Genomic DNA, 27,583 nt, shown 5'->3' on the forward strand with positions numbered 1-27,583 from the left:
TGCTCGGGGAGCAGTGGCGTCCCCTCGGCCGCAGCCGCAGGAGAGGCGTCCGGAGCTCGAGGGCCCGCGCTCCGGGGCGGAGGCGGGGCGGGGCGAGCGAGGCGGGCGCGCAGAGGCTCGGGTCCCGGACGCTGGGTGGTGGGGGGGAAGGCCCTCCCCGCGTCGCACTTGGTACGCGCCAGCGGGGAGGCCAGGCCCAGCCCGGGCGGTACAATAGGGTTGGGCCGCGGCCGGGACTGGGCCGGCGCCGGGCAGGGAACGGGATCGCGGCTGGAGCCGACAGACACTGGGCGGCCGGCGACTCCGAGCCTCGCAGGCCACCAGCTGAGGCAGCCCCGACCTTCCCCGGAGCGCCTCCGCCTCCGAGTCTTGCCCGCCGGGCAGGGCCGGGCGTGATGCGCCGCGGGACCCCTGTCCTGGCCGCCGGCCGCCGCCGCCGTCGCCGCTGAGACCCCAAGACCCCCAGTGACGCCGCGGCCATGGAGAGTGGCCCACATGCAGATCTGGGTGCCGGCGCACCCCCAGGTATGCCGGGAGCCACGCAGAGGCGAAATGGGGGGAGGTCGCGGGGCCTCGGGAAGGCCGAGGAGGAGGCCAACCCGCTGGGCGGGGACCCTTCCCCCGCCGCGCCCTCTGACCACTTGGAAGTTTAAAAATAAAGGCTGCAGCGGCGGCGGCTCGGGGCCACCGACGCATCCTCTGACAGCTGCCCCCTCCCCCACTCCGGGCGCTAGGACGCCCTGGGCGGCGGGATCCTCGAGGACCCCGCTCCGGAGTTGTTGGGGTGACCCTTCCGCCCCGGCCCAGTGCCACCTCGGTTGCCCCGCCAACACCCCCTTTCCGGCCCTGATGGCCCTCTTCAGTTGAACTGGGACGTCTGTCCCCCTCTTCATCCCGGGTGGGCAAGGGTGACCCCAGCCTGAATGTGTGTGTTAGGGGTCCGGATTCTCAGGCCTGGAGTCCTGCATACCAAAGCCTAGGCCTTTGGCGCCCCCCACGCCCAGGCCCTGGCCCAGACCTTGCCCCCACCCCGTCTCTCCAGCTGCCGCGCAAAGGGCCTGTTGCTGCTGCGAGCCGGCCTGGAATGGAGGGGAGGGCAAGGGGAGGTCTCGAGCGGCGGCTGCCAAGTAACCCGCGGGATAAAGACGAGGGGGAGGGGGAGGCGGCATTGTTTGGGGCGAGGGCGGGAGCTGAGGAGTGGGCCGCCTCCTGTGCAGCCAGGGCCTGCTCCGGAGCCCACCCAGCCGGATTTGGGGAGGAAGGGGGCAGAAGTAAAGCTGCGTATCCTGCCACCCTCCTTCCTAGCCTCTCCAGGCCCGAGTCTCTCTCGAGAATGAGGTGAAGGCTCAAGGCCGCACTCCCGGGACCTGCCACATCATTCCTCAGCCTGAAGCTTGGGATGCCTACCCCCGCCCCCTTACACACACTCCAGGCCCCAGAAGACCATCAAAGCTACCCTCCCCTCCCCTCACCCCACCAACCACCAGTGCCCAGGACTTCTGCAAATCCCATTCGGATCTGGGAGCAGCTGATGAGGGGGTGGGGACAGGTTTCTGGTTGGGCCTGGTGTTGGAGGGAGGGATTTCTCTTTCTCTTTCTTCCTGGAAGGGGAGGGGAGAGCATGATTACTGAGGACCCAAGTTCTGTTCCCACTGACTCAGGGGGGAGGCGGCCCCAACCTCACACCTCCGTAAAGTCCTAGAGCCTAATCCCTGCCACCTCCCTGACCCCTGGGGCGTGGGCTCAGCATGAAACAGTGTCTGTGGGTGCGGAGAGCCCAAGACAAGGCGGAGGCACTGGGCTGTGGGTGGGCTCTTCCCCATGCCAGCGTGGGTGCTTCCAGGGGCTGGTGTGGGTGTGGGAGCTGAGGGACGCAGGTGATGGTGGTGGGGGAGCTAATCAGACTGTTGTGGTTGGGGTGGTGTGTAGACTGTGCTGGAACAGTGGCACTTGGATCAGTCTTGGCTCTGCTAAGCCTGAGACAGGACACCCAGGGAGTCCTAGATTGGGTCCATTTCATCTGCTTATTGGCCCTCGGCATCTAATGGGCGCAGGCACTGGTGCGTACATCAGGGCCTGAATGGGCCTGATGACTGGGCCACAGATGAGGGCCTGAGTGAGTGTCTGGTTTATAATTAAGGCACTTGGGTGGGATGCCTGACTGAAGGAGAGGGCCTGGGGGACATGCTTGGCTGTACTGAGGAGCCTGAGGGGGTCTGCATACAGGGTCCTGGGTTGGGAAGACTCTTCTATACACAGGGGCCTTAATGGAGTTACATGAGAACCTAGATCAGGCTGATGGTGAATCCCTACACAGAAGGTGAAGGTGACAGGGGCCCCCTCCAAGCCAAGGGCTTCCAGGGAATAAAGGTGGTGCCCACTGCATGTACCCTGTTGAGTCTGAGGCATGGGGCTGAGACACTGAGTGCACATGGCATGATCCCTGCCATCCTTGAGTTTCCCCTGCCTCCTGAGCATTTCCAGGAGGCAACATGGAGTAGGGAACAGGTGTGGACTGGGGCCAGTGACTTGCCTCCTCCAGTCACAGTTTATGCCCCTGGAAAATGGAGATGGTGTTACCAAACCTTGTGGGGTTAGTGTGAGGGTTAGAGATGATGTACCTAAAGGAACCTGGCACATAGATGCCCACAATACAGTGTTATTACCATTATTGTGGTTATGCTCATCAGAACCGGTGCCAACAGGGAGGTATGAAACATGGGGGAGGTGAGAACAGGGATTGGGAGCCAGTTTGCTTAAGAATGTAGACTCTGGAATCAAACATAACCTACTACTGTGTGACCTTAGGTATGTTGCTTAAACTGAGTCTTAAATGTTCCCATCTATAAAATGAGAATAATGCTAGAAATTATCTCATGGAGAGATTGGGATCATTAAATTAGATGAACACATGAAACACTTAGCCTAGGCCCGGGCACATCATTAGCGGTCAATAAACTCTGTTTTTTGTTGTTATTGTTTTTTAATTCCTTTGGAGGCCTGAGGAGGAGGTGTGATTAATTAGAATTTCAGGAGGTAAATATGGAACAGAGGGCCAGGGAGAGGGGAGTTCTAGACACATATGAACCAGGGTGGATCTGGGGAGCAGAGCGGCCCCCGTGCTTGAGGGGGGCTGTGGCAGTAGAAGAGAGCCCCTGGGAGGTGGGTGCAGACGGCTGTCCAGCACAACATGCTGGTGCGTGCCATCAGTGCTGTCTACACGGAGGGCAGAGAAGTGAATCAGAGTCACTACCTTCTGAGAGCTCCCGGTCCAATGAGGGAAGCAGATGTGCTCAGGGTAGGGAAACCCCACAGGTATACTGGTGATATGGTGGTCAGTGGGCTCTGCTTGTGGAAGGCTTCACAGAGGAGGAGGCGTTTCAGGTGAACCTAAAAGGACGAGTAGAAGTTGACAAGACTGGCACAATGGGCTATGTCTCTACATATGGCAGCCAGCCTAACTGGTGCCTCCCATGGACAGTTTCGTCCCCCCTTGGGCTGGTGGGCCCAGTAATGAGCCTCTAATGAGCCCCTAATGTGCAGTCATGCATATGCAAATGAGGAGGAAGGGGCACCAGGCCAGTGCACTCCCCCTTTCCCTCAGGATGAGCATCAGCTGTGGGTGGGGGGAGTGAGCTAAAAGCAGGGCCCTGACTAGAGTTGCGGCACTAGAGGGTGGCCAGGACAGGTCTCAGGTCTGACCACTAGACCTTAGGCCACAAGCCGCAGGGAGCCATGTCCCTGAGTCCCCACTGGGCCTTGGGACAAGTCAGGGAGCCAAGGGGCCAGGCCCAGATAAAGCAGCTTTGTTGGCTGTGGTAGCGCTGCCTGGCACCCCAGGGCACAGCCTTCGACGTCTGGTTGTCTGGTCCGCCACCTCTCAGCTGCAGCTCTGTCCTGAGGCGAGCAGAGAGCCTGACCTGGTAGGGGGTAGAGAGCGTGATGTTGCTATACCACCATCAGTGCTCCTACCCACTTGTAAGAGGAGATGTGCCCCCTCACCAGGGATGAGTCCAACTTATCTCCCACTCCTAGTTATTAAGGGCCTTCTCCGTGCCAGGTATAGTGCTTAGCATATCATGTGCATGGTCTCATTTGATTCTCAAAACAATCCCTGAGTAGGGCCTACTATTATCCTCATTTTACAGATGAGGATCAGAGAGGGAAGTCATTGGCCTAAAGTCACACAGCTAGGAACTGGCAGAGGCAGAATTTGAACCCAGGTTCATCTGACTCTAAAGCCTCTGCACCAAACCTCTAGGCTGAATTATCATGGCTGAGCCAGCCAGCGATAGACTCTGACTTGCTTCCCTGGCATGACTGATCTATAGGCATCTTGGTCTTAGGGACCCCATGATCCATTCTCTGGCAGGCAGAGGTAGAGCCAGCAGAGCCCTGGGTCCCCTGTGCCTCTTGTCAGGTTGGAGTCTGAGGAGGTCAGACCAGAAGGAGGCCCTGGACCCAGGCAGTGGTGGCAGAGTCCAGCCAGCAGGCCACCCTCAGGCCTCTGCCCTGAGCCTCTAGGCCCTAGCGCAGGCCGACCTGCTGGGGCTGAGGGAGGGCCCTGGTGGGGCCTGGGCTGCGGGATGGGGTCATTTCCTGCCGCCTAAAATAACAGGAAGTGGGTGCTCCTGATTGGAGGCTGGGAACAATGGCCGCCAACCAGGCCAGAGAGCTCCTTCGGATCTGCTGTCTCAATTGTGATCCAGCTTTATCTCTCACAGAGGCCCATGGCCTGGCCCCAGTGCCCTGCTGCTAAGGGCCTGTGGCCCAGGTTCTGAGGACTGTTGGAGCAGGCTGCCCCCTCCTCATTCACTCTCTCTCAGAGCTGGCTCAGCTCTATTCAGGCTGGGAGTAATGCTGCCCCCTAAGGGTTCCCTCTGTCCCAGCCCCACAATCAGGCATCTCTCAGAGTTTGTCCTTCCGGGGCCCGCCCCTGCCCCCAACCTCATCCTCCCAGCTCAGATCTCTCCAGGCAGGGAAACCCAGGAGGCTGCCCCCTTTGGGTAACAGAGTGAAGGTACAGATTGTCACGCTGCGTCGGGCCCGAACCCCAGCTTTGATACTCACCAGCTATGTGACTTAAGCACGTGTCTTAAGCTCTCTGAATCCGTTTCCTCATTTGTCAAATGGGTTAATAACGTCTAACTCATAGGGTTGTGGTGAGGATGATAGGGACTGATGTGTTTAAAGTGTTGAGCTGGGCCTGACACGGTGTTAGCTATTGCAGCTGTTAACTGGACTTGCCCTGGGCCCAGGTAAGGGAGTGCCCAGAAGGGGCAGGGAGGACTTGACCTGGATGAGGCTGTACAAGTATACTGGGGACACTGTGTCTGAGGGCTGTGTGGGTCTCTGAGGCTTCCTCTGTGCCTCGGAGGGGGCGCCTGGCTGTGTGTGTTTGTGTGTGTGTGTGTGTGTGTGGAGTTCCAAATCCCACGAAATCTGATTCCTGTGTATATAGGAGAGAGAGGAGGGAGAAAAGGATGTGTCTTGTCTCTCGCCATTGTTCAGGCTCTGTCCACGTTGTCTAAGTGTCTTTCTCTTTCTGTGGTGTGTACTCTGTCTCTCTGCATGTCTTTGCCCCTCTGTTGGCCTTGCCATCTTCATTTGTCTGGCCCAGTGCTGCCACCCAAGGAGCTGCTGTGAGAGCCAGAGGGCTCTGGCTACAGGTGCCCCGCTCTGTCCTGTGTCCTCTCTCTCTGCCTCGCGCCTCTGCTCCCCATGCTCCCCGCCCAGGGGTGCTGTCTCCTCCCAGCACTCCGCTGGCTCTCCCCTGGTGCTCCTTTGCTCTGCCCCCTGGAGGACGGCCACTCACCCCACCCCCCCACCCCCTACCCAGGTGCCTCACTTCCTGCCTCCTGGTGGCCAGCCTGGGCAGGAGCCTGCCTTCCCTGCATTCCTGCCCTCTGAGCTCAGTTCCTGCCTGCCCCACCTGCGCCCTTCACCGTCTTGGGGGAAACCTCCCTGAGGGAACCACCGAATTACTTCCTTCTTCAGGGAACAGGCAGGAGCCTCGAGGAGGGGTGATGTGACACCTACTAGAAACAGTATGACATAAGGGTTTTGTCAACAGATAACCTTGGGTTCAAATCCTACCTCTGATGCTGACATGAGCAATTCACTTAACTTGTCTGAGTAAGTTTTCTCTCCTGTGAAACAGGGGCCATCCATAGAACTTTCCTTTTAGGGCTGTCATAAGAATGAGATGAGATGAGGAAAAGTGCCTGGCATACAGTAGGTCTTCGATAAATTACCTCGTTTCCCTTCCTGAGTTCAGGAGCTGGCAGGGCACACACAGGGCTCTGATATGAGCAGGACCTTTAGGGTTAGGGAGGCTAGGCTTTGGAGCAGCCCGGGGTTTGACAATGTGCTGGCTAGGTGGCTTTCCGCAGTACCCCCATCAGTCCACACACTTATCCATCCATGTGTTCATTAAACAGACACAGAACCCCTGCTCTTGGCCAGCAGGTCCTAGATAAGCCCTGGGCTTGAAAAAGGAGCAAGACCCCGTCTCTTCTCTCCATGAGCTCTCATGCTGGCAGAGATGGGGCAGCAGGCAAACAGAAAAACCAGACTGAGTTATCAGTGTGGTGAGAGGAGTATTTGGCCCAGCAGCAGTTGCTGGTATGGGAGGAACGGAGGGGCCAGAGGAAGGGACTACCAGCTCCCAGGGGGTGGAGATGGGGAGTAAGCACCCTGAGACGTGGGACAGGCCCTCTGAGAGACTTGGCTCAGATCTTTCAGCAGACCCCAGGTACAGTTCCTTATTGGGGCTCTTGAGAAGACAAGACTTACTGACCCTATGATCAACTTCTGCAACCTTTGCCCAGGGAATGCTTTTTGTGCCAAGAAATAAATACAAACTATCTGTCTCTTATCCAGTTCTTAACAAATACTTCTGGTAGATATCAGCTTCGCAAAATAAAACTAACAGTGGCTAAAACCTCACAATTTGACACAGACTAAAAAGAAAATACAGTGGCTGAAGGATCACATTTGATGAGTGAAAATAGGAATAATCAGAAATTGGTTTAACCATGCCATATAGATAACTAACCAGGGCACCTGGGTGGCTCAGACGGTTAGGCATCTGCCTTTGGCTCAGGTCATGATCCCGGGGTCCTGGGACCGAGCCCCACAAGGTCCTGCTTCTCCCTCTTCCTCTGCCTGCCACTCCCCCTGCTTGTGCTCTCTCTCTGTCAAATAAAAAAATAAAAAATCTTTATTTTTTTTTAAATTTTATTTATTTATTTGACAGAGAGAGACACAGTGAGAGAGGGAACACAAGCAGGGGGAGTGGGAGAGGGAGAAGCAGGCTTCCCGCCGAGCAGGGAGCCCTATGTGGGGCTTGATCCCAGGACCCTGGGATCATGACCCGAGCCGAAGGCAGATGCTTAACTGACTGAGCTACCCAGGTGTCCCAATAAAAAATCTTAAAAAAAAAAAGATAACTAACCAAGTAATTAATTTGGCTTACTATAATTTGTTCTGGGTAACACTGTCCCAATGGCATTTCATCAATGTTGGCATGCTTCTGAGAAAAATATTTGTATTTAGGGTCAATAGTCCACCAGGTCAAAAGAAGAGTTCCAGATGTCCCGTTTGCTTCTCGAGAAGTCTTTCTTGTTGAGCTGCTGAAGTCAAACATTTATTATTATTTTTAACTTCTACCTGAGTGCCTTAGTCCAGGAAGCTGCCCAAATTCAATTGAGATGGAGTTGTTTTTCTTCCCTTCGAGTGTCTATCCCTTTGCAATAAATTACCACATGGATTTATTCTTTATTAGAGTAAATATCTCCTTCTCCATGCACAGCTTTAGGCTGGGGTGGCTCTCGAGTACAGCACTTTATTCTCATTCTCATTAATACCATCTGCTGGTGATGTGGTGGTGAGCAAAGCAAACATAGCCCAGCTCTTATAGGGCTTCCTTTTGGTCTAAGGGGAGGCTGACAATAACAAGAGAAGCACACTAAGGAAGTTGAAAATTGTAACAGTCACAGTGCTCCAAACAAGAGGCACACGAAGCCATGACTGTATAGAATGAAGGAGTTTATCCTGATCTGAGAGGCCAGGGAAGGCCTTCCCTGAGGAAATGATGTCCGAGTGAAGATCTGAAGGCTAAATGGGGGTTAACTAAGAAAAGAGTAGAAAGTGCATGTGCAAAGGCCCTGTGGCAGAAGGGAATATGAATGGTTATCATAATTCAAAGGTCAGTGTAGCTGGAGTGCAGAAAGCAAGTGGGGAGCATGGAGAAGAGATTCAAGAGATGCAGGAGATAAGAACAGGGACTTCAGACTATGCCAGACTTATAGTTTGGGTTCAAGAATTTTGTTTTTATCTTTAAAGCAATGAGAAGCCACTGAGAGGTTTCAAGTGTCGAAGAGTACCATGATTAGATTTCCATTTGCAAACACTTAACTCTGGCTGCTCCATGGAGAGCAGAGTGAGAATGGGTGTGGGGAGAGCAGTGGGGAGACTCTGTAGTCATCCAGGTAGGAGAGATGCTGATGGTATCAGCCAAGGTGGAGTTCGTTGATTTATTCATTCAACAGGTAGTTGTAGAGCACCTATGTGCAGGCCCTGTTGGCCTTAGAGACAGAACAGCTAACAAAACAGACATATATGTGCCCTGGTGGAGATTATCTTCTAAAGGTGGGAGACAGTGTTAAAATGGTATTAATATTTAGGGAGAAAAATAGAATTGGAAAGAAAACATACAGTTGGAAAGGGGAGGGAGACTTCATTGCAGTTTGTAATTTTAAATAGGGTCAGGGAGGGTGTAAATGACATTGGCATAAGAGCCTGAAGGAGGTGAGGGAGCGCCCCAATATGGGGGCAGAGGATCTCGGCAGAGGGAACAGCGAGTACACAGCCCTGCAGTAGGAGCATGCTTGGAACAGCGGCTGGAAGACTGGGGTGGGGGCGGGGAGGAGGAGGAGATGAGGCCCAAGAGGTAATGGGCCTAAGGGGCGGGGGGGGGATCCTGAAGGTCCTCAGAGACCATTGTAAGGCCTTTGTTTTTTCCTCCCCAAGAGATAGGGCTTCTTCAGAGGATTTTGTCAGGGTTGTGACTTGATCTAATTTATTTTTTTTTTAAGATTTTATTTATTTTTTGACAGAGAGAGAGACAGCAAGAGAGGGAACACAGCAGGGGGAGTGGGAGAGGGAGAAGCAGGCTTCCCGCGGAGCAAGGAGCCCGATGCTGGACTCAGTCCCAGCACCCTGAGATCATGACCTGAGCCGAGGGCAGATGCTTAACGACTGAGCCACCCAGGCGCCCCAATCTAACTTATTTTTAAACAGAATCGCTCCGCTGCTGTGTTGAGAAAAGATGAAAGGGGAACAGAAAATGGCAGCAGGGAATCTTCTTTTTTTTTTTTTTAAGATTTCATTTTTTAAGTAACCTCTCCACCCAACGTGGGGCTTGAATTTACAATCCCGAAATCAAGAGCATGCTCCACCTCCACCGACTAAGCCAGCCAGGCACCCCAGCAGGGAGTCTTTATAAGGGATGAGAGTGGCTGAACTAAGATGATAGAATTGGAGATGGTGAGAAGTGATTGGATTCAGAATATACTTTGCACACTGAGCCAAAAAGATTTACTGAGAGATTAGATGTGGGGTGTGAGATAAGAAAAGATTCCAAAACGACTTGGATTTTTGGCCTGAGAACCTGGGAGGACGGGGTTACCACTGACCGAGATGGGGAAAAACTGGGAGAGAAGCAGGGTTCTTGGAGGAAGATTAGGAGCTCAGTTTGGGATGTGTTCAATTTGGGGTGTCTGTAAGACACGCAAGGGTGTCAAATAGGGAGTTGCATGAGCGAAACTGGAACTCAAGGGAGAGGTCTGGGCTGGAGACACAAACTTGGTTGTCATCAGCAGAGCAGTGGTATTTAAAGCCATGAGTCTGGATGAGGTCACCAAGGGAGTGCATGCAGACGGAAAGGAGATGAGATGCTCCACGGAGCCTGGGGCACCTGGCGCTAAGAGGTTAGGCAATTAAAGAGGGATCCGCGAAGAAGCCTGAGAAGTCACAGCCAGCAAGGTAGAAGGAACACCAGGAAAGTGTGTTGTCTTCACAGCCAAGTGCAAAAGTGTTCAAGGAGCATCAAGGGATCAACCGTGTCAAACGCAGCCCCTCGGTTACCATGACGAGCCTCCCCAGCTTTCACAGGCTCTGTCACAGGGAAGGAAGGCCCATCAAGTTAGGAGCTGGGGACACGGCTGCGTGCTGATTTAGCAATGTTCACTGGTGACCTTGAGAAGAGCAGTGTCATGGAGCAGTGGGGGTGAAGGCCTGACTCAAATGGGCTCTTGTACCAGAGATCGGGAGAAGTGGACAGATTCCTCTGGGCAGGTGCCACTTACTGAACCCCTGCCAGGAACCAGAGATGCTTACCTACTCGCTGTTGGTGCCAACAACTCAGTGAGAAAACTGAAGCTCACACAGGCTCAGGGCTTGCCCAAGGTCCCACAGCAGAGCTGGGGTTTCCCACCCAGGCCTGTCTGACTCTGAAGCCTAGGACCTTTCTTCCTACTCCACTGCATCTGACACTGGAGTGCAGGTCCCTCCAGGCCTCATCCCCCCACCTCCTCCTCTCAAGCTGCACACAGCTAGCTGGGACCTATTGGGAGATTCGGTGTCTTGCCTGGTGGGTGTGATTTACCTAGGTGTAGGCAAACATCCGCCTACCAGTTTTCCTTGCAACACCCGCAGCACGCACAGGTGCTAGGGGAATGACAGTAAACAGGCCTCACCCTCAGCCTTCAAGCTTAGCATGCTCACACCTAAGCTTTTTGGCCCCAGACAGTCCCGGGTTCAAATCCTGCCTCGGCCACATGCTAGTTCTATGACCCTGGGCAAATCACTTCATGGGGTAAGCTTTGACCGTCTCATCTGTATAATGGGGATAAGAATCTCTGCCTCTCAGAGCTCAAAGAAGGATGCAGGATAGGGGTACAAAGGCCTAGCTCAGTTCCCAGTATATAGCAAACGCTCACTAAACGATTGCCTCTAGTTATATTGCCCATTGGAGTTGGAATAGAGTTTGCAGGTGTCTGGGAGGTAGACTAATCCGGGCCAGGCAGCTTTCTGCAGCTGGTGTGGGGAAAGTGGGGTGGGCTGTCATGGAACCTAGGGGCTGGCCAACTTGGACGGGCCCTTAGGGAGACAGGGCCTCAGCTGGGGCCCTTGCCTGGAGCCCAGGAAGCTGCAAGGGAGGGAATAGGGAAAAACTGTGAGCCTCAGATTTTGTTGCATAACACATATTACTTCATACGGCCTTAAACAGAAGCAGGAGGCTGTAACTAGTAAGAGCCTGGGCTCTGGTGACAGACGCTGGGTTCAAGTCCAGGCTCCTTCACTTACCAACTGAGTGACCTCAAATTGCTTTACTTTCCCCATCTATAAAAAAGATATTTATAGTGCCTCCTTCATAAGTAATTGTCAGTGAGAACTGAAACATATGTGTAAAATGCTTTGAATATAGGAAGCTGAGAAATTGAGAACTATGTAACTGTTAAGGGTTATTATTATCACTAAAATCACAATCTTGTGAGATAGGTACTATCCCTACCCCGCGGCAGAAGCTGTGGCACAGAGAGGGTCTGTAACTAGCCCAAGGTCACACACTTAATGGGGAAGCCAGAATTCACATGCAAAGAGTTTGCCTTCAGAGCCCACATTCAGCCACAGGACACCTGTCTCCCTGAAAAAGGTGCCCAGACTCCCAAACGTGACCCCTTGGGAGCGTCCTCTCCCTACACACAGATTGTCACCCACAGGGGTAGGGGTTTGCCACCTCCCAAGAGGGCCAGATTTCCCAGAGGAGAGGACTTAGTTGGTGGAGACATCCAGTAAAAGTAAAAAATGCTTCCATAGATAGAGCTTCTCACGGACCCTGGCCCTGCTCCCTGAGCCTGCGTTTCGGGGGCCGGGTCCCCATTGTTCCCCTCAGTGCTCAGTAGCAGCAGATGACTGCAGGGCTCAACATGTAGAGCTTTATAAGACCCACAGGGAAAGGGCAGGAAATGGTGTTTGCTGGCACATGAATTCTGCCAGGCACTTCCCTGACATCCCTGCTAGCTTGGGCTCATTATCCCCATTTTACAGATGTGAAAAGTGAGACTTAAAAAAGGTGGAGTGGTTGGGGCGCCTGGGTGGCTCAGATGGTTAAGCGTCTGCCTTCGGCTCAGGTCATGATCCCAGGGTCCTGGGACCGAGCCCCATGTTGGGCTCCCTGCTTAGCAGAGAGCCTGCTTCTCCCCCTGCTCATACTCTCTCTCTCTCTCTGTATCTCTGTCTCGAATGAATTAAAAAAAAAAAAAAAAAAGGTGGAGTGGCTTCACCAAGGTTACTTGCTGGGGAAGCATGCAGTCCATTCCTGTCTTGGGGTACTAAAATCAGAACCGGCCTGTCTTTCAACTCTCCAGAATACATACATGCTCACCTGTGTGCATATACAGGTCCGTACCAAATCACATGGCTTCCTTACTTGGCACTTGGCTGTCTTTTACAGGGATCTTGAAATATTATTGTCTTTTTTTAAATTTTTTTAAAGATTTTATTTATTTATTTGACAGAGAGAGAGAGAGAGAGAGATCACAAGTAGGTAGACAGGCAGGCAGAGGGAGAGGGAGAAGCTCAGGCTCCCCGCTGAGTACGGAGCCCGATGTAGGGCTCGATCCCAGGACGCCGGGATCTTGACCTGAGCCGAAGGCAGACACTTAACTGACTGAGCCACCCAGGCACCCCTTGAAATATTATTGTCTTAAAAGAAGAAATCTGTGGGTGTTTGGGAAAGGAAAAAAGGTGACAAAGTGAAAGTAGCTGGCTGCCCCGCCCATGGGGGAGTGAACAACACCGCATCCCGCTTGTGCCCAAGCTCATGTCCTTCCTCTTGGCCAGTCCCATGTGCCCAGCACTGGCACCCTCTGTGCACCAGGCCTTGGGTGGGCCCCATGGCCCCAAAGTAAAGCAGAGAGGTTGGGGAGGCAGACATGGAAACCAGTCATTACCAATCTGGGCATTAACCAGTGGTACCGACTTTCTCTCAGTCTTTCCATATACCCTGCTCCCTTCTGCCCCTTCTGAGATGCTCTTATTTTTGCCAGAACCCTCTCCTCCTTGCTTTGTCAACCCCAGCTCATCCTTTGGCTCTCAGCTTGGTTTTTCCTTCTTCAGGAAGCCCCCCAAATATAGGTTAACCACCTCTGCTGTGTTACCCTCAGACATAGTCCTTACTCTGTGCTGTAACTGCATAGCTATTTGTCTGTCTACCTGCCGGAAGGTCAGCTCCACAGAGGCAGGGAGCATGGGCTGTGTTTTCACCATGGTATCATTAGCATCTGGAACAGGGCCTGGCGCACAGAAGGAACTCAGTAAGCATGGTGCGTGAATGAATGGATGTCAGTTGGATGAGGGAGAGAGCTCCGTGTGGGGCTGATGGCAAGGATGTGCTATCTGACTCTCCTCTCTTGTATTGGTCTTCCAGCTGTGGCAGCCAGGACCCCCCTAGAGCCAAGACCTTCTCCAGAAGGTGACCCCTCCCCGCCGCCGCCACCACCACCGATGTCAGCCCTGGTCCCCGACACTCCCCCAGACACCCCTCCTGCCATGAAGAATGCCGCTAGTTCTAAGGAACTCCCACTGGAACCAGAGAGCCCCCCAGGGCCAATTGGGCCTAGATCAGCCCCCCAGCAGGAAGAGTCTCCTTTCTCAGAAGTGAAGCTCAGGGGACCCACCCCACCAGCCACAGGCCCACGGGATGCCAGGCCTCCTCGAAGGAGCAGCCAGCCATCCCCGACAGCAGTGCAAGCCTCTGACAGCCCTCCCACCAAGCAAGGTATAAATGATGTCCCTCATCCTGGGCCAAACTCCTCGGCTCAGGCCTCCAGCCCTGGTTGATGCCACTGGAGAGAATCTCCTGGGCCCGGGAGGAGATGATAAAAGGGATGGGGATGAGACCTGGGGGCGGGCCCTGAGGTTGACTCCCCTTTTTGGGGCGAGCCTCTGACCTAAGTCTGTTCTCATTCTCTTGACTAAGATGTAAAGAAAGCAGGAGAGAGACACAAGCTGGCAAAGGAGCGGCGAGAAGAACGGGCCAAGTATCTGGGTGAGTGCTGGAGAAGCGTCATCATCCCTACCACCCTCACCGTCAATCTCTTATCCACAGCACTAACACTTTTGAACGCTTAATTGCGTGCCCTGTGCTAAGAGCCGTACATGCATTATCCCATTTAATTCTCTCCACCCATTCTGAGGTTGGGGAAACAGAGGCTCAGAGAGATGAAATCATTTTCCTAAGCCACACACAGCTAGTGAAATACCTGCGATTCAGACCCAGAAGCCTCATCTCACCCTCAATCCCATGCTCTTAATCATGCAATACGTGGAAATCTGTCCAGCAGGCTCCAAAGTCAGACAGGGTGATCTGGCCCTAAAGAACTCATGTCTCCTTTAGCACCAAGAAACCATGAGGCCAATGGGGGAGAAAGAGACCTTCCATCAGGGAAATCCTCCTTCTAGGCCTGAGCCTGTCTTCCAGAAGCCCTTCAGTATGAGGCGGGGAGTCTGGGAGAAGAGGGCCCACCCCTCCCCGCCTCCAAGCAGGCAGAAGAAAGACCCACCTGGGGCCAGGGTAACGGGGAAGGCCATTTACTTGACTGAGACCCCTCACACCCCCTGGGGCCCCTTCCCCACAGCGGCCAAGAAAGCAGTGTGGCTGGAGAAGGAGGAGAAGGCCAAGGTGTTGCGGGAGAAGCAGCTCCAGGAGCGCCGGCGGCGGCTGGAGGAGCAGAGGCTTAAAGCCGAGCAACGCCGGGCAGCCCTGGAGGAGCGGCAGCGGCAGAAGCTGGAGAAGAACAAGGTGCGTGCGTGCTCATCGCTAACCAGGGGGGCACGGGTCTGCGGACACGTGCGCGCACGCACACGTGTGGACGCTGGCTCAGTGTGGACGCATACCTGTGTCCACGCCTCGGCGTCATCTGTGTCTACGCGGTAGTATCCGTATCCATATCTACATTTGTGTCCCTGAGTGTGCACCATCTGGGCATCTGTGCGGCTGCAGATACATTTGGTTCTGTGCATGCTGGGCAAGGGGGGGGCACCTGTAGCTGTGTCAGTGCGAGTATTTGTGTGTGCGTCCCAGGCGGGTGTGTTTTCATGCATGCGGACATGTGTCTCTGTGAGTGTGCTGAGCTCCAGGGTGGGAGGAGGGCCCTGGCTTGAGCCCTGGTGAGGAAAGGAAGGAGAAAGTGGCTGGGCCCCTGCAGGGGTGGGGGGGTGGGGGCTTAGGCTAAAAGGAGAACGTAGCCCCAAGGTCAGGACCTCAGGGCCAGGGGGACATGGCCCCGCTTGGGAGCCTCAGGCAGGGAAAGTCCCACCCCATCCTCAGAGAAACAGCTCGTACATCCAGGAAATGACTCAAGAACAGTGAAAAGCTCCCCAAGAACAAGTTGGAAGGGATTTGTTACAAATGGTCTTTAATCATAGCAAGGATTCAGTAACCTTGGTTACCTGCAATGAGTCAGGGAAAACTTGGGTGGGAGAGACATTGTCACAGCAGAGAGAAGGGCCTTTCTCCCAGGTGTGCTGAATGATTCTGAGCCCAGACCTCTCCCCTCTCCCCTCACCCCACCAGGAGCGCTATGAAGCAGCCATCCAGCGGTCAGTGAAGAAGACTTGGGCTGAAATCCGGCAGCAGCGCTGGTCCTGGGCAGGAGCCCTGCACCACAGCTCCCCAGGACGTAAGACCAGTGAGTGGGCTGGAGGGCCTGGGGGGACGGGGGGGCGAGGCAGGGGCCTGATGCGTGGGGCCAGGGAGGAGCTTCGGTGCCAACAGTTGGCAGCCCCCTGCAGCAGCAGGTATGCCTTGCTTCGTGTGACTTGTGTCTTCTGGAATGGTCTTGTAAACCAAACTGTCCCTTCCCAAGGACTTCTGCTATCAAGTCAGAGGTGAATTCTCTTCGTTTGGTTTGCTCTTCAAACCTCTGTCGTTTTAGATGAGCCTCTTTGTTCCCGTTATTACTATTAGTCGATGGTACAGAAAAGAACACTTTAATGCCCTGCAGACACTGGGTATTTAAGAAAACTGTCGCCCCCTTGTGAACTTGTCTTGGGAGGTAGATATGTGTGTCTCTGAGTTTTCTTCGTGTAGGGCCATCAGGATTTGGGTCTGGTTCTTGGCTGGCATGTATGTCCCATTGTGTTTGGATGTCTTTATGTAATGGCAGAGTGCAGTATTTCCAGCTGTGTTCCTTTCCGTGTATGTGCTCATGGATCTGTGTGTTGTGTGTCTTAGTATGCGTTTGTTTGCCTTGGTGTGTCTATGGCTTTGTGTACCTCAGTGAGGGCTCCCGAGTCAGACAGAATTGGGTTAGGACCCCAGCTCTGGCACTTGCAGTGTGACCTCTAACATCTCGATGTCAGGCTCTTCATCTGTAAAATGGGGATAACCATACTACTTGCCTCCGAGGTTGTAGGTAGATGTTTGGGAGGATCAAGTGAGGTAACATGTGTGTGGTGCCCAGCACGGTGCCTGGTACATGGTAAGCATCCAACAAACATCAGCTGCTACAAATATCATGATTAAGTTGCTTCGATGTGTTTGTGCCTGTGTGCATCTGGGTCTGACACATTGTTAATGTTTGTGTTTCTGTGTCTGTGCATGTCTGCACACACATGTGCATGTGGAAGTGTACCTTTTACTCTCTATGCCTGTGCCTGCATGTACTTGTCTTTGTGTGCCCCTATGGATGTGTGGATTTGTGTGACCGTGACTGTGGGTTCTTCTGTTTAGGAATGTCTCTGCATTTGTCCCAGTACGTGGGTGTTGTAGCCATAGCGCCTTGGCGGGGCAGTGCTAGCAAGTGCCGAGGCTGGGTGGCTGTGGGGGAAGGGTTGCAGCGCCCAGCCCTAGGGAATGGCTTCCTGGCCAGGAGGGCTATAGTTTCTCTAGTTCTGCTCCATCCTCTCCCTCTGTTCCTTCTCCATCAGCTCCCCCAATCCAGGTTGTCTCTGGTCCCCTATCCTCCCCCTCCTCCCAGAGCCAAGTCTGCCTCCTCCTCTCCTTCCTAGCCTGCCCACTCCTCCCTCTCCCACCCTGCCCGCGGAGCATCCTGCATGGAAGGCCTCAGTGCCCCCCCTGGCTCCTGTCCGGCCCGGCCCTAATGCCGTGTCTTTTCCCCTCCAGGTGGGAGCAGGTGCTCCGTGTCGGCAGTAAACCTGCCTAAACACGTGGACTCTATAATCAACAAGCGGCTCTCAAAGTCCTCTGCCACGCTCTGGAACTCCCCCAGTAGAAGTAAGAGAAGGCCCAGCCCTCCTCCCTCCAGAGCCCCTTGTAGCCCCCCACCAAGCCTCCTCCAGAGCTCAGCAAGAACCCCAGGTTCCAGGACCCCTCACATACGCCAGGTCTCCATCCCCACTCTACCCCATTCAGTGCTCTGCGCCCCTCAGGGGAGCTGGTGGTGGCGTCTGGGTCTGGACCCTGAGGACAGAGGTGTGCCCTGCAGGGGAGAAGAACAGAGACAAAGGGCAGTGTCCCAGCAGACAGAAAGCCTGGCTGGGGCCTCAACAGCAGGTGGAGGTGGGGGCGGGGGTGGGGTTGGGGGTAGGGGTGGAGAGTGGGAATGGGCAGGCAGCCTCATCTCCAACCACTGCCAGCTGGCCTCGGCTAGCCTTAGGCAGGTGGCCTTGCCCCTGAGCACCAGACTAGCCTGGGTGCTGTGTGTGCAAGAGGGGGCCCTTTTTTCCAGCTCCACCCTGGGGGGCCCAAGCAACCCCACACCCTCTCTGCCTTCAGAGCCCTAGCTGGGGCTTTAGCTGGCTCCAGAGTTGTGGCCGACCAATGTGGCATGGCCCTGTGTTCCCACCATGCCCTGGTGCTCACATGTGAAGGGGCCATGGTAGGAGTTATTTATAAGTTTCTCCAGCTTTTATTTGGTTGTTCTGTTGCCTAGCAACCAAATCAGCTGCTGTACCGACTCCACCTGACTGAGGCTTAAAAATAACCCAGCAGCTGAGGGGACAGAGCAGGGTGGCCCAGGCCAGCCAGGCCCCCTAGCAGCCTCCGTCTGGCCTGGGACACCCCTCCGTTAGGAGCACAAGGACCCTCACTGTCCCCAACTCATGGGGTCATCCTCCCCAGGCCAGCCCTCTGGTAGCAGGAGGAGCAGTGCTTTGCAGTGGGATGGGAGGAGACGGGGGTCTTTCACCTAGGGAAAGTGGTAAAGGGGGCCCTCGAGCGGTGCAGGACACTGCCCTGGGAAGCCTCTCCTTGCCTGGGTCTGCAGTGGAGGTCAGGCCCCAGGGCAGACAAATGTGGCCCCATCTGACTGGGGTAAGGGTCCTGGAGGAAGCCTCCCTGGGCTTGGCACGGATGGTACCTAACAGTCCCCCTGGGCTTCTGCCTGCCTGCTGCGGCCCCCAGCGGTAACCTGCTCCTGGCATTCTCCTTCTAGATCGCAGCCTGCAGCTGAGCGCATGGGAGAGCAGCATCGTGGACCGCCTGATGACACCCACCCTCTCCTTCCTGGCACGGAGTCGCAGTGCGGTCACGCTGCCCCGCAACGGCCGGGACCAGGGTAGGGGCAGCGGCCCTGGGAGAGCCCCTACGAGGGGCGGGACAGGGGCCAGCCTCGCTCGTGGGCCGCACCCCGACCGCACTCATCCCTCTGCAGCCGTGCCGGTGTGCCCGCGCTCGGCCTCCGCCAGCCCCCTGACGCCGCCGAGCAGCGCTCCCCGAAACGCGCACCGCTGCGTCCCCGCTGGGGAGCGCGGGGAGCGCCGCAAGCCCAGCGCTGGGGGCAGCCCGGCCCTGGTCCGCCGCCGGCCCGAGGCCTCCCCGGTGAGTGCGCGCGCAGGCGCGGCGGGGAGCCGGGGCGCAGGGAGCGCGGCGCCGTTAAACCCTGCCGCCCCTCTCCTTCCTCCTCCCCGCCAGGTGCAGAAGAAGGAGAAGAAGGACAAGGAGCGAGAAAACGAGAAGGAGAAGAGTGCCCTGGCCCGGGAGCGCAGCCTCAAGAAGCGCCAGTCATTGCCGCCGTCTCCGCGCCCGCGCCTGTCCGCCGGCATCGCCGGCACCGCGGAGCTCAGGTGCGCACGCGCGGTGGGGCCTGCACGTCCCCGGCGTCACCCGGCCCTTCTTTCGTGCATCCATCCATTCACAAATATTTGTTGGGCCCCCACCCCTAGAATGAAAATGAAAGCTCCTTGCGGACAGATTGTGTGTGTGTGTGTGTGTGTGTGTGTGTGTGTGTGTTAAGATTTTATTTATTTATTTGACAGACACAGCGAGAGAGGGAACACAAGCAGGGGGAGTGGGAGAGGGAGAAGCAGGCTTCCCACTGAGCAGGGAGCCCGATGCGGGGGCTCGATCCCAGGACCCTGGGATCATGACCTGAGCTGAAGGCAGATGCTTAACGACTGAGCCACCCAGGTGCCCCTTGTGTGTGTTTGATGGCTGAAGTAGCCTAGCATCTAGAACAGTGCCTGGCATCTGGTAAGCACTGGCCACATACCTGCTGAATAAATGAACTGGACCTGCCAGGTCCTTTCTGGCCGCTGAGGACACGTTGGGGAGCCAAGCCAGGCCTCAGTTCTTGCTCTCATTTACTGACTATCAGTGAGACAGACATTAATTGAACACTCACAAATGAATATGTGACTACAAACTGGGACATATGCTCTAAAAGGAAATAATCTGGTTCTGTGAGAGCCTATAAGGTGGGGAGAGCTGAGCTACCCTGGGGAGGCGGGGATGCTTTCCTGAGGGAATGACATGCTCAGAGGGTGTGTACGTGTGTACATGTGTGTGTGGACGCTGTGCTCAAAGCCTAACTTTTCCTTTTCTCTCAGCCCCAAGGCCAAGGCCCGGCCATCCTCCCCCACATCCTGGCACAGGCCTGCCTCTCCCTGCCCTAGCCCAGGGCCAGGCCACGCTCTACCCCCCAAACCACCATCCCCTCGGAGCACCACTTCATCACCCAAGGGGCGGGTTCGGAGGAAGGATGAGGCAAAGGAGAGCCTCAGTGCTACAGGACCTGTGGACAAGAACCAGAGCAAGAGCAAGAGCAGTGAAGAGAAGGAGCCAGCAGCCCCAGCCTCACCAGCACCCTCGCCTGTGCCCTCCCCCACCCCAGCTCAGCCCCAGAAGGAGCAGCCCACAGCTGAGATCCCTGCAGGTGGGCTGGGCAAGGGAAGCCAACTTTGCCTGTGTGGGAGACGTGGTCAGAGAGAGGGGCCTAGAGGTGCCTGGGGACTGGGTGTTGGAGGCTCCGGCCCTCAGCAGGTCCAGGCCCAGAACACAGGCCAAAGGGGAGGACTACACACCGTTCTGAGTCCATGGCAGAAGTTGGGTGGGTGGGTCGCCCTGAGGTCCAGGAAGCTGGGGCAGGCAGTGGTGATGGAGGTGCCTGAGCTGGTGTGTGCTGACTCCTGGTCCTGGATCCCACTCCAGATACTGCTCTCCTGACCTCACCCCCAGCTCCTGCTCCACCAACGACCCCTAGCAAACCCATGGCTGGCACCACAGACCGAGAAGAGGCCACTCGGCTCCTGGCTGAGAAGCGGCGCCAAGCACGGGAGCAGCGGGAGCGCGAGGAACAGGAGCGGAGGCTACAAGCAGAAAGGGACAAGTGCGCCCTTGGGGACTGAGGGGGGGCCCTTATGGAGGCTGCGGGAGAAGCGCAGGACTGAGCCCAAATTTCCTCTGTGTTCCAGGCGCATGCGGGAGGAACAGCTCGCGCGGGAGGCCGAGGCTCGGGCCGAGAGGGAGGCGGAGGCCCGGAGGCGGGAGGAGCAGGAGGCCCGAGAGAAGGCGCAGGCGGAGCAGGAGGAACAGGAGCGGCTGCAGAAGCAGGTGCCCACCCGCCCCCGCCCCCGCCCCCGGACCCCCCCCCGCCCCTGGACCCCCCCCCCGCGGGCTGGCTGGCTGGCCGGCCGGCCGGCAGTGCAAAGTGGGTGCAGGCGCCTCCTGGGGGCGGGCTGGGGGCCGGCCCGGAGGGAGGGGGGGGATCCGGCTGCTTAGAGCTCGCCGGGGGTCCTTGGCAGAAAGAAGAGGCTGAAGCTCGCTCCCGGGAAGAAGCGGAGAGGCAGCGTCTGGAGCGGGAAAAGCACTTCCAGCGGGAGGAGCAGGAGCGGCAAGAGCGCAAGAAGGTCTGCAGAGCAGTGCGGGGCTTCCGTGGGCGGGGCCGTGCTCTGCGCTGGGTACCCGCTTCAGTTACGGGGCCAGTGGAGGCTGGGGCGGTGGGCCCTCCCTCGGGCTTGTAAAGGGTCGGTCGGGAAGGAGTTGGGGTGAGTGCTGGTTCCTGGCCTGGGAAGGACATTCCGGACAGGGGCTGGCTGGTGGGAGGTTTCCACGTAGGGCAGGACTTGGGCCTAACTGATGTGGGGCCTCCAAACAGCGTCTGGAGGAGATAATGAAGAGGACTCGGAAGTCAGAAGCTGCTGAAACCAAGGTCAGGATTCCCCAAAGGCACTGTTGGGGGTGAGGAACAGAGCTGGGGCGCGTGGGAGGGGGGCACTCAGGGTCTGGGCCGGGAGAGAGGAGAAGTCAGCACCAGAACCAGCTGGGGGCCAGATAGCCCTTGAGTCTGACTGCTCTTCCAATTCCAAGCAGAAGCCGGACAGGAAGGAGGCACAAACCAACAATTTCAGCCCAGGTAAAGGCCCTGTTCCCCTCATCTCCATCCCCTTAGCCACCACCCTCAAACTTCTTCCTCTCCCCAGCTCCTAACTGATGGGCCTTCCTTCCCTGTGACAGAGCCTGTGAAAGCCGGGGAGGTTCGGCCCCCGGGGCTGCAGAAGGAGGCAGGGCAGAAAGAGGAGCTGGCCCCCCAGGAGCCTCAGTGGAGGTACCAGTTACCCTGAGCGGGCAGTCAGGATCACACTGGAGCTGTGGGGTGCCTGGGTGGTCTTGGGGTGGGAGTGCCTAAGTGTTGGCCCTGCATCCACAGCCTGCCAAGCAAGGAGTCGCCAGGGTCCCTGGTGAATGGCCTACAGCCTCTCCCTGCACACCAGGAGAATGGCTTCTCCCCTAAGGGGCCCTCTGGGGACAAGAGTCTGGGCCGAACGCCAGAGGCACTCCTGCCCTTCGCAGAGGCAGAAGCCTTCCTCAAGAAAGCTGTGGTACAGCCCCCACAGGTCACAGGTAGGGATCCCTGACTCCTGGCCCCCTGACTTCCCTCCCAGCAGCCTTCTCCAGACTCCCCAGCCCTGCCCTTTCTTCCAGCTCTGCCAGAGGCCCTGTCACACTCCACCCTGAAGACCCCCAGACATCTGGGCTTGGAGGCATGGTTTGCCTTGACTGTTTCCCCCCCTGCTTTCTCCCCAGAAGTCCTTTAGGAGGTTGCCTTGGATCCAGGTGCAGCTGAGGGCTCCTCTGCATCATCTACCAGGACGTCCGCAAGAGAAAGAGACAGAACAAAGCCAGAAGTGGCCTGGGCCCCTGGGGGTGGGTCCTCTGTTATTTTTAATCTGCACCTTATAGACTGATGTCTCTTTGGCCGGAGCCAGATCCTGTCCCTCAGTGCATTCGTGTGCTCACACGCGCGCCCCCCCCCCCCAATACACACACATACACTCACAGCCTCTCTGGCCTCCTCCCTCAGGGAGGGGCCACCTGTAGTATTTGCCTTGGTTTGGTGGGGTACAGTGGATGTGAATACTGTAAATAGCTTGTGCTCAGACTCCTCTGCGTGTCGGGGGCGGGTGCAGGAGGCAGACCCTCCCAAGACTCCCTGGGGTGATCTTCCTCTCTCTATTTAACTGTCACTGAGGGGGAACCCAGGTCTGGGGATGGGGGGCACCTTGGGCCACAGGATACTGGTTGCTTTAGGGGTACCCATGCCCCCTGCCCTCACCTGGAATCAGTGTTATTGCATCTGATCAAACTTCTCCAGAAATAAAGTGAGAATAATTCTGCCAGTCCTGTCTATCCTTGGGGCTGGTGGTGGGTGGGAGCAGGTGGCCTCCTGCCTTCTAAGAACTTAAGGAGCCAGGGCCTGGTGATATCTGCCCCTATCCGGTACTAATTCTAGACCTCCTGCATGTGGTCTCCATCTTGTAATGAATTCATTCATTTAACAAATATGGTACCAGGCAGCGGACTACGTTGTAGGGATGCAGTAGTAGGAAAAGATCTGTTCTCACAGGGTTTGCAATCTAGCAGGTGAGTGTCATAGACAGTTGCTTACTCAACATCCATTCCCATTTGCCCAAATGATTTTGTTCAAGTGGCCATCTTCCTCCTGGATCCCCCGCCCCCACCTCTGTGCTTCAGCAGAGGTAGATCCTAGGCCCAGGGGTGAATCATGATTGTAATGACGCAAAAATGATGGTCCCCAACCCCTCATGAGTGACTGGTTTAGGTACAGGCATGCGACCCAACTGTGATCAGCAGATATAAAGAAAAGCCTCTTGGGCTTCTAGGAGAGGCATCCTCACTCTTGGAGAAAAAAAAATGAGGTCCTCCCAGTGACCCCACCTCCTCGTGTTCACACCCTGTGTAGTCCCTTTCCAGGCTGTACCAGGGCTGGGCTGAGTGACCGACAGAACACAGCCAAAGCAATGGCATGTCACATGAGAGGTTAGGTCATAAAAGACACTGTAGCTTCTGTTTTGGTCACTCTCCTGCTCTTGGACCCTCTGTGGAGGAGGCCCCTGCTACACTGCAAACAGCCTGAGGGGCCTGCATGCCAAGAGACTGAAGCCCCCTGCCAACAACCACATGAATAAGCTTGGGAGCAGCTTCTCCAGCCTCAACTAAGCCTTCAGATGACTTCAGCCCCGGCCAACAGCTTGACAATAACCTCACGAGAGCTCCTCGGCCGGAACCAACGAGCGAAGCCACTCCTGGGTTTCTAGCCCTCAGAAACTGTGAGATAATAAATATTGTTTTAGACAGCTAAGTTTTGTGATGATTCGTTAACACAGCAATAGTTAACTAAGACACATAACAAGGGAGAAAACTCTGCTTGTATGACATGAAGTTGACTGTGATGGCTGGAGTTGCTGCATCCATCCTGCTGACCAACTTGAGGACAAAGCCAACATCAAGGGTGGCAGAGCAGGGAGATGCGGAGAACCTAAGTCCTTGAGAAGACCACTGAGTTAACCAAACCCAAATCCAGTCCTACCACCAGACAACTTACTGTTTAAGCCAATGGAGCTGGATTTTCTGTTTGATGTAACCAAAAGCTTCTCACTCATCCAGGGACACAGACAATAAATACATACGTGCATGTCCATTTCAAAGAAGGAAATGAATTGGATGAAAGGATAAGCAATATCAGGGAAACCTACTCAGAGAAGGTGTGTTCTAAAGGAGCAGCATGTAAATTTGACCTGAGGGTTGAGGAGGAGCCAGCCATGGGAGAAAGAACAGGGAGAAGAGGTGCAGGTGGAGGGGTCAGTATGTGGAAAGCCCTTGAGGAGTAGGGGCAGGAGCAGGGTTGCTGCGGAGAGCTTGGGTGGGGTGGGAGGTGGGCGGGGCCAAGTCTCAGGTGTTGGGATCAGGAGCCCCAAGGAGGGACTAATAGCTTCTTGGCCCTCTCCTTGGTGAGAGCTCCTTTTCACAAACACACACACCCCCCATCCCAGCTCATCATATTCACACCGAGGCAGAGGCACCGACATTTCCCTGGCGGCAGTGCCCTCCGAAAACTCTTGCAAGGGAATCATTTACTCCTTTCTTTATTCATTCAGTATAGTGTGGAGCACCAGTTAAGCACCAGAGCGATACAATACTAAGCAAAAAAACAGACATGGAAGCTCCCGGTGGGGAAGGTGGGTATTAACTAAATCACCACACAAATACAAAAATAGGAAATGCGGTAAGTGCCATGAAGACTGAATATAGGAAGCAATAAAAGCATCTAACAGAGGAACCAAAGAAGGGGGTCAGATAACATATCCCTGAATAAATGGTGTTTCATTTGAGATCTGGCTGGTGAGCAGGTACTGACTGGGCAAAGTAGGAATGTGGAGAAAGGAGAGAGAAGCACTTTCCAGACAGGGGGGAAAGCATGTGCAAAGGCCCTGCAGGGAAAGGAGGATCTGGAGGGCTGTCAGCAGATCTGAAGGAGTCTGTTTTTACTCACCACAAAATCCTCAGGCCTGGTACAATAGGCACTCAATATTTGTTGAATTAAGAAAGGTCCGTTGAGGAGGTGGGGCTTGGCATGAGGTGAGCCAGACTGTGCAAGTCCTTGTAAGGCTGGGTCAGGAGTTTGGATTTTATTCCAAGGGCCATGGGGAGGCCGCTGAAGGCTGTGAAATGGGGTGGGAAGGGTGACATGGTCAGACTGGCATTTTTATTAGACCACTCTTGCTCTTGGCTGGGAAACCGGTAGAGGCTTGACTGTAAACTGGGAGACCGGTGAAGAAGTGATTGCCAAGGTCCAGAGAGGAGATGATACAGGCTTAGCATCTGGAAATAGAGATGGAGAGAAGTGTGCAACATTCATTTGCTTATTTATTCAAGAAACATTGAGTCCCTAGTATGTGCCAGGTACACGGGTGCTGGAGACTTCCAGTGAGTAAAAACTGACACGGTCCTTGCCCCTACGGGACTTATAGTCTAGTAGAAAAAACAGACATTATTTAAGTAATACTGCAAACAAATCAACAATTACAGCTATGACAAATATGTGAAGGAGAAGTATGTGGTTCTAGGAGTCAGTCATAAGGGATCTGACCTGGTCAGGGAGGTCAGGGAGGGTGTCCCTGAGAAAGCAATGCTGGAGCCTCGGTCTGAAGGAGTAGCAGTTAACAAGGCGGGGAAGGGGGGGGATTCTAGGCAGAGGAAGAAACAGCATGTGCAAAGGCCCTATGACAACCACGGCCCATGTAGTTGGAACAAAGACAGAGGGCGGGTAGTGCCAGAGATGTAGGAAGGACCAGCCATGCAGGACCCTGTGGGCCATGTTAAGAGTTTATTTAGTCTTTATTGCAAAAGCACTAGGAAGCTCGAGAAAGATTTCAGCAGGTGGGCAACATGATCAGATTAATGATTTGAAAAGATTATCAGGGCTATCACCTGGAGAAGGGATTGAGTGGAGAGGGGAAGAGACACTGTAGGGAGTCGAGGCAAGAACATCAACTCTGATAAGAGAGGATGGGCAATTGGCCAGTGAGTGGTGGAAACCGGGACACGAGGGGTGAAAAAATGGATTGGCCACAGGGAATGAAAAAGAAAGGTGTCAAGGATGATTCTAAGCTTTCCAGGTTAAATAACCAGATGGATACTGGTCTCTTCGTTGAGAGAGAGAACTCGGGAAGAGAGCCCGGTTTAGGGGGACAGATCACGGGTTTGACCTGGAAGTCGGTGGATAACAATTTCTTGTACAGGGCTCAAGGGGGTGGGTCTGATCCCCCAGGCTGGGTGGGAGGAGCCAGGAGGGCTGGAGGCAAGAGTGTGGGGGAAGTTCCAGCGGGGGGCAGTGTTCAGGAGCCTGGGGTCTTCCGGGAAGTCCTGGGCCAGGGCGGGCTTTGGAAGAACCGGCCCAGGCTGCAGGGAGGCTGGCCTCCCGGTCTCTTTCCTGGTTTCCCGTCGGAGACTTAGGAATGTCCGGTCTGCGCCAGGCCCTGAGCGAGCCTGGGAGTGGAGGGGGATGGCAGCGGCCCTCCGCTCCGGAGAGCCCTCCCTTTCTCCAACAGGGCCAGACAAGGCAGGGCCCGAAGGAGGCAACGAGTGACCTTTCCTCCGCGTCCCAGCCAGCCGCCAACGCTCCCGAACTCCGGCTCTCTTACAAAACTGCCCCCAACACACACCCTTTCTTTACCAGGGCTTCCCAGCTCCACGGCTTCCGTCCGGGTGGGCCTCCTTCAAAGAAGCAGTCCCTCCACCCCCACCCGGGCCCCGGCCTCCCCAGGAACGGGCATCTGGCGCCCCCTCCCGGTCAAACGAGCACATGGGCAAAGCTAGGTGAGGTCGGAGCTGCCCCGACTGGACGCAGGGCTGTGGCGGGCGGACGGGGCGGGGTTGTCCTGGCGGAGAGGTCTGGAAGTGTGTGTCCAGGCCTGGCCAGTGAGTCCCTCTGTAGCCGTGAGCAATACCCCCGAGCTCTGTGAGCTCCAATTTCTCACCTGCTAGTGGGCTAGTGATATGGGTGAGACGTTCCTTGAGGTGACCCGTAGAATAAAAGAGTTTTGTTACCTGCAAGGCCCCCTCCCCACCTTGAGGGCCCTTGACGCCCTGGAGCAGCTCCACACCACCTCCTGTATACTACCAGCCCCTTCCTGAAAGCGCTTAACTTCGAGACGGCCATGTTAGACGTGGCCAGAACTGAGCACTGGCCAGAACACTGAGCACTCACCAATTCATAGGCTCCAGTCCTTACTTCCATGGCCTAGAATTGGGGACATGTAATACTGGGTAAGAGGTCAGCGATAGAACCAGACACAGGGTCCTATGGGAATATAAAGGAGATGTACTTGATTCAGACTCAAAGGGGGAAAGAATGTCAGGGGAAGCTTTTTGGGAAGGTCCTTTAAATTAAGGGTTGAGAAATTAAATGCCTGCAAAGGGCACCCCCTGGCGTTCTGCTCTGGTCCACAGTTACCAGGAGGGAAATGGATCCCG

At 55.5% G+C, this 27,583-nt stretch overlaps 1 protein-coding gene and 1 long non-coding RNA gene across 10 annotated transcripts; one reads left to right on the plus strand and one right to left on the minus strand.

The window, feature by feature from the left end:
- The first annotated feature begins 224 nt into the window (after positions 1 to 224).
- Positions 225 to 23,909, plus strand: MAP7D1 (MAP7 domain containing 1). Of its 9 annotated transcripts, XM_027618180.2 has the most exons (18): positions 229 to 525; positions 13,496 to 13,846; positions 14,048 to 14,116; positions 14,706 to 14,869; positions 15,644 to 15,758; positions 17,195 to 17,305; positions 18,465 to 18,587; positions 18,684 to 18,850; positions 18,944 to 19,095; positions 19,858 to 20,183; positions 20,459 to 20,636; positions 20,722 to 20,860; positions 21,052 to 21,156; positions 21,405 to 21,458; positions 21,620 to 21,662; positions 21,764 to 21,854; positions 21,957 to 22,150; positions 22,334 to 23,909. In XM_027618180.2, exons 1-18 carry the CDS (start codon positions 480 to 482, stop codon positions 22,342 to 22,344), a joined length of 2,439 nt encoding a protein of 812 aa, XP_027473981.1. In that variant the 5' UTR covers positions 229 to 479; the 3' UTR covers positions 22,345 to 23,909. The 9 variants fall into 9 exon arrangements, with proteins under 9 accessions (XP_027473971.1, XP_027473962.1, XP_027473952.1 ...); XM_027618170.2 differs by having other exon boundaries at positions 225 to 525; positions 18,465 to 18,850; positions 20,486 to 20,636; XM_027618161.2 differs by having other exon boundaries at positions 226 to 525; positions 15,644 to 15,749; positions 18,465 to 18,850.
- Positions 2,964 to 26,851, minus strand: LOC113935778. Its single transcript, XR_003524115.2, has 3 exons — positions 26,784 to 26,851; positions 25,101 to 25,429; positions 2,964 to 3,390 (listed from the first exon to the last, which is right to left on the minus strand). It is a non-coding gene; the product is annotated as an uncharacterized LOC113935778 (long non-coding RNA).
- Between the last annotated feature and the right edge of the window lie 732 nt (positions 26,852 to 27,583).

Source organism: Zalophus californianus, chromosome 4 (genome assembly GCF_009762305.2).
Source record: "Zalophus californianus isolate mZalCal1 chromosome 4, mZalCal1.pri.v2, whole genome shotgun sequence".
Classification (NCBI taxonomy): domain Eukaryota; kingdom Metazoa; phylum Chordata; class Mammalia; order Carnivora; family Otariidae; genus Zalophus; species Zalophus californianus.

Bases quoted from the DNA above. Each gene is read 5' to 3' on its own strand.
- MAP7D1 (XM_027618151.2), top strand. From the start codon at position 480: ATGGAGAGTGGCCCACATGCAGATCTGGGTGCCGGCGCACCCCCAG. The intron at 13,847-14,047 runs GTATAAATGATG...CTCTTGACTAAG, and splicing joins CAGCCCTCCCACCAAGCAAG to ATGTAAAGAAAGCAGGAGAG. The intron at 21,663-21,763 runs GTAAAGGCCCTG...TCCCTGTGACAG, and splicing joins AACCAACAATTTCAGCCCAG to AGCCTGTGAAAGCCGGGGAG.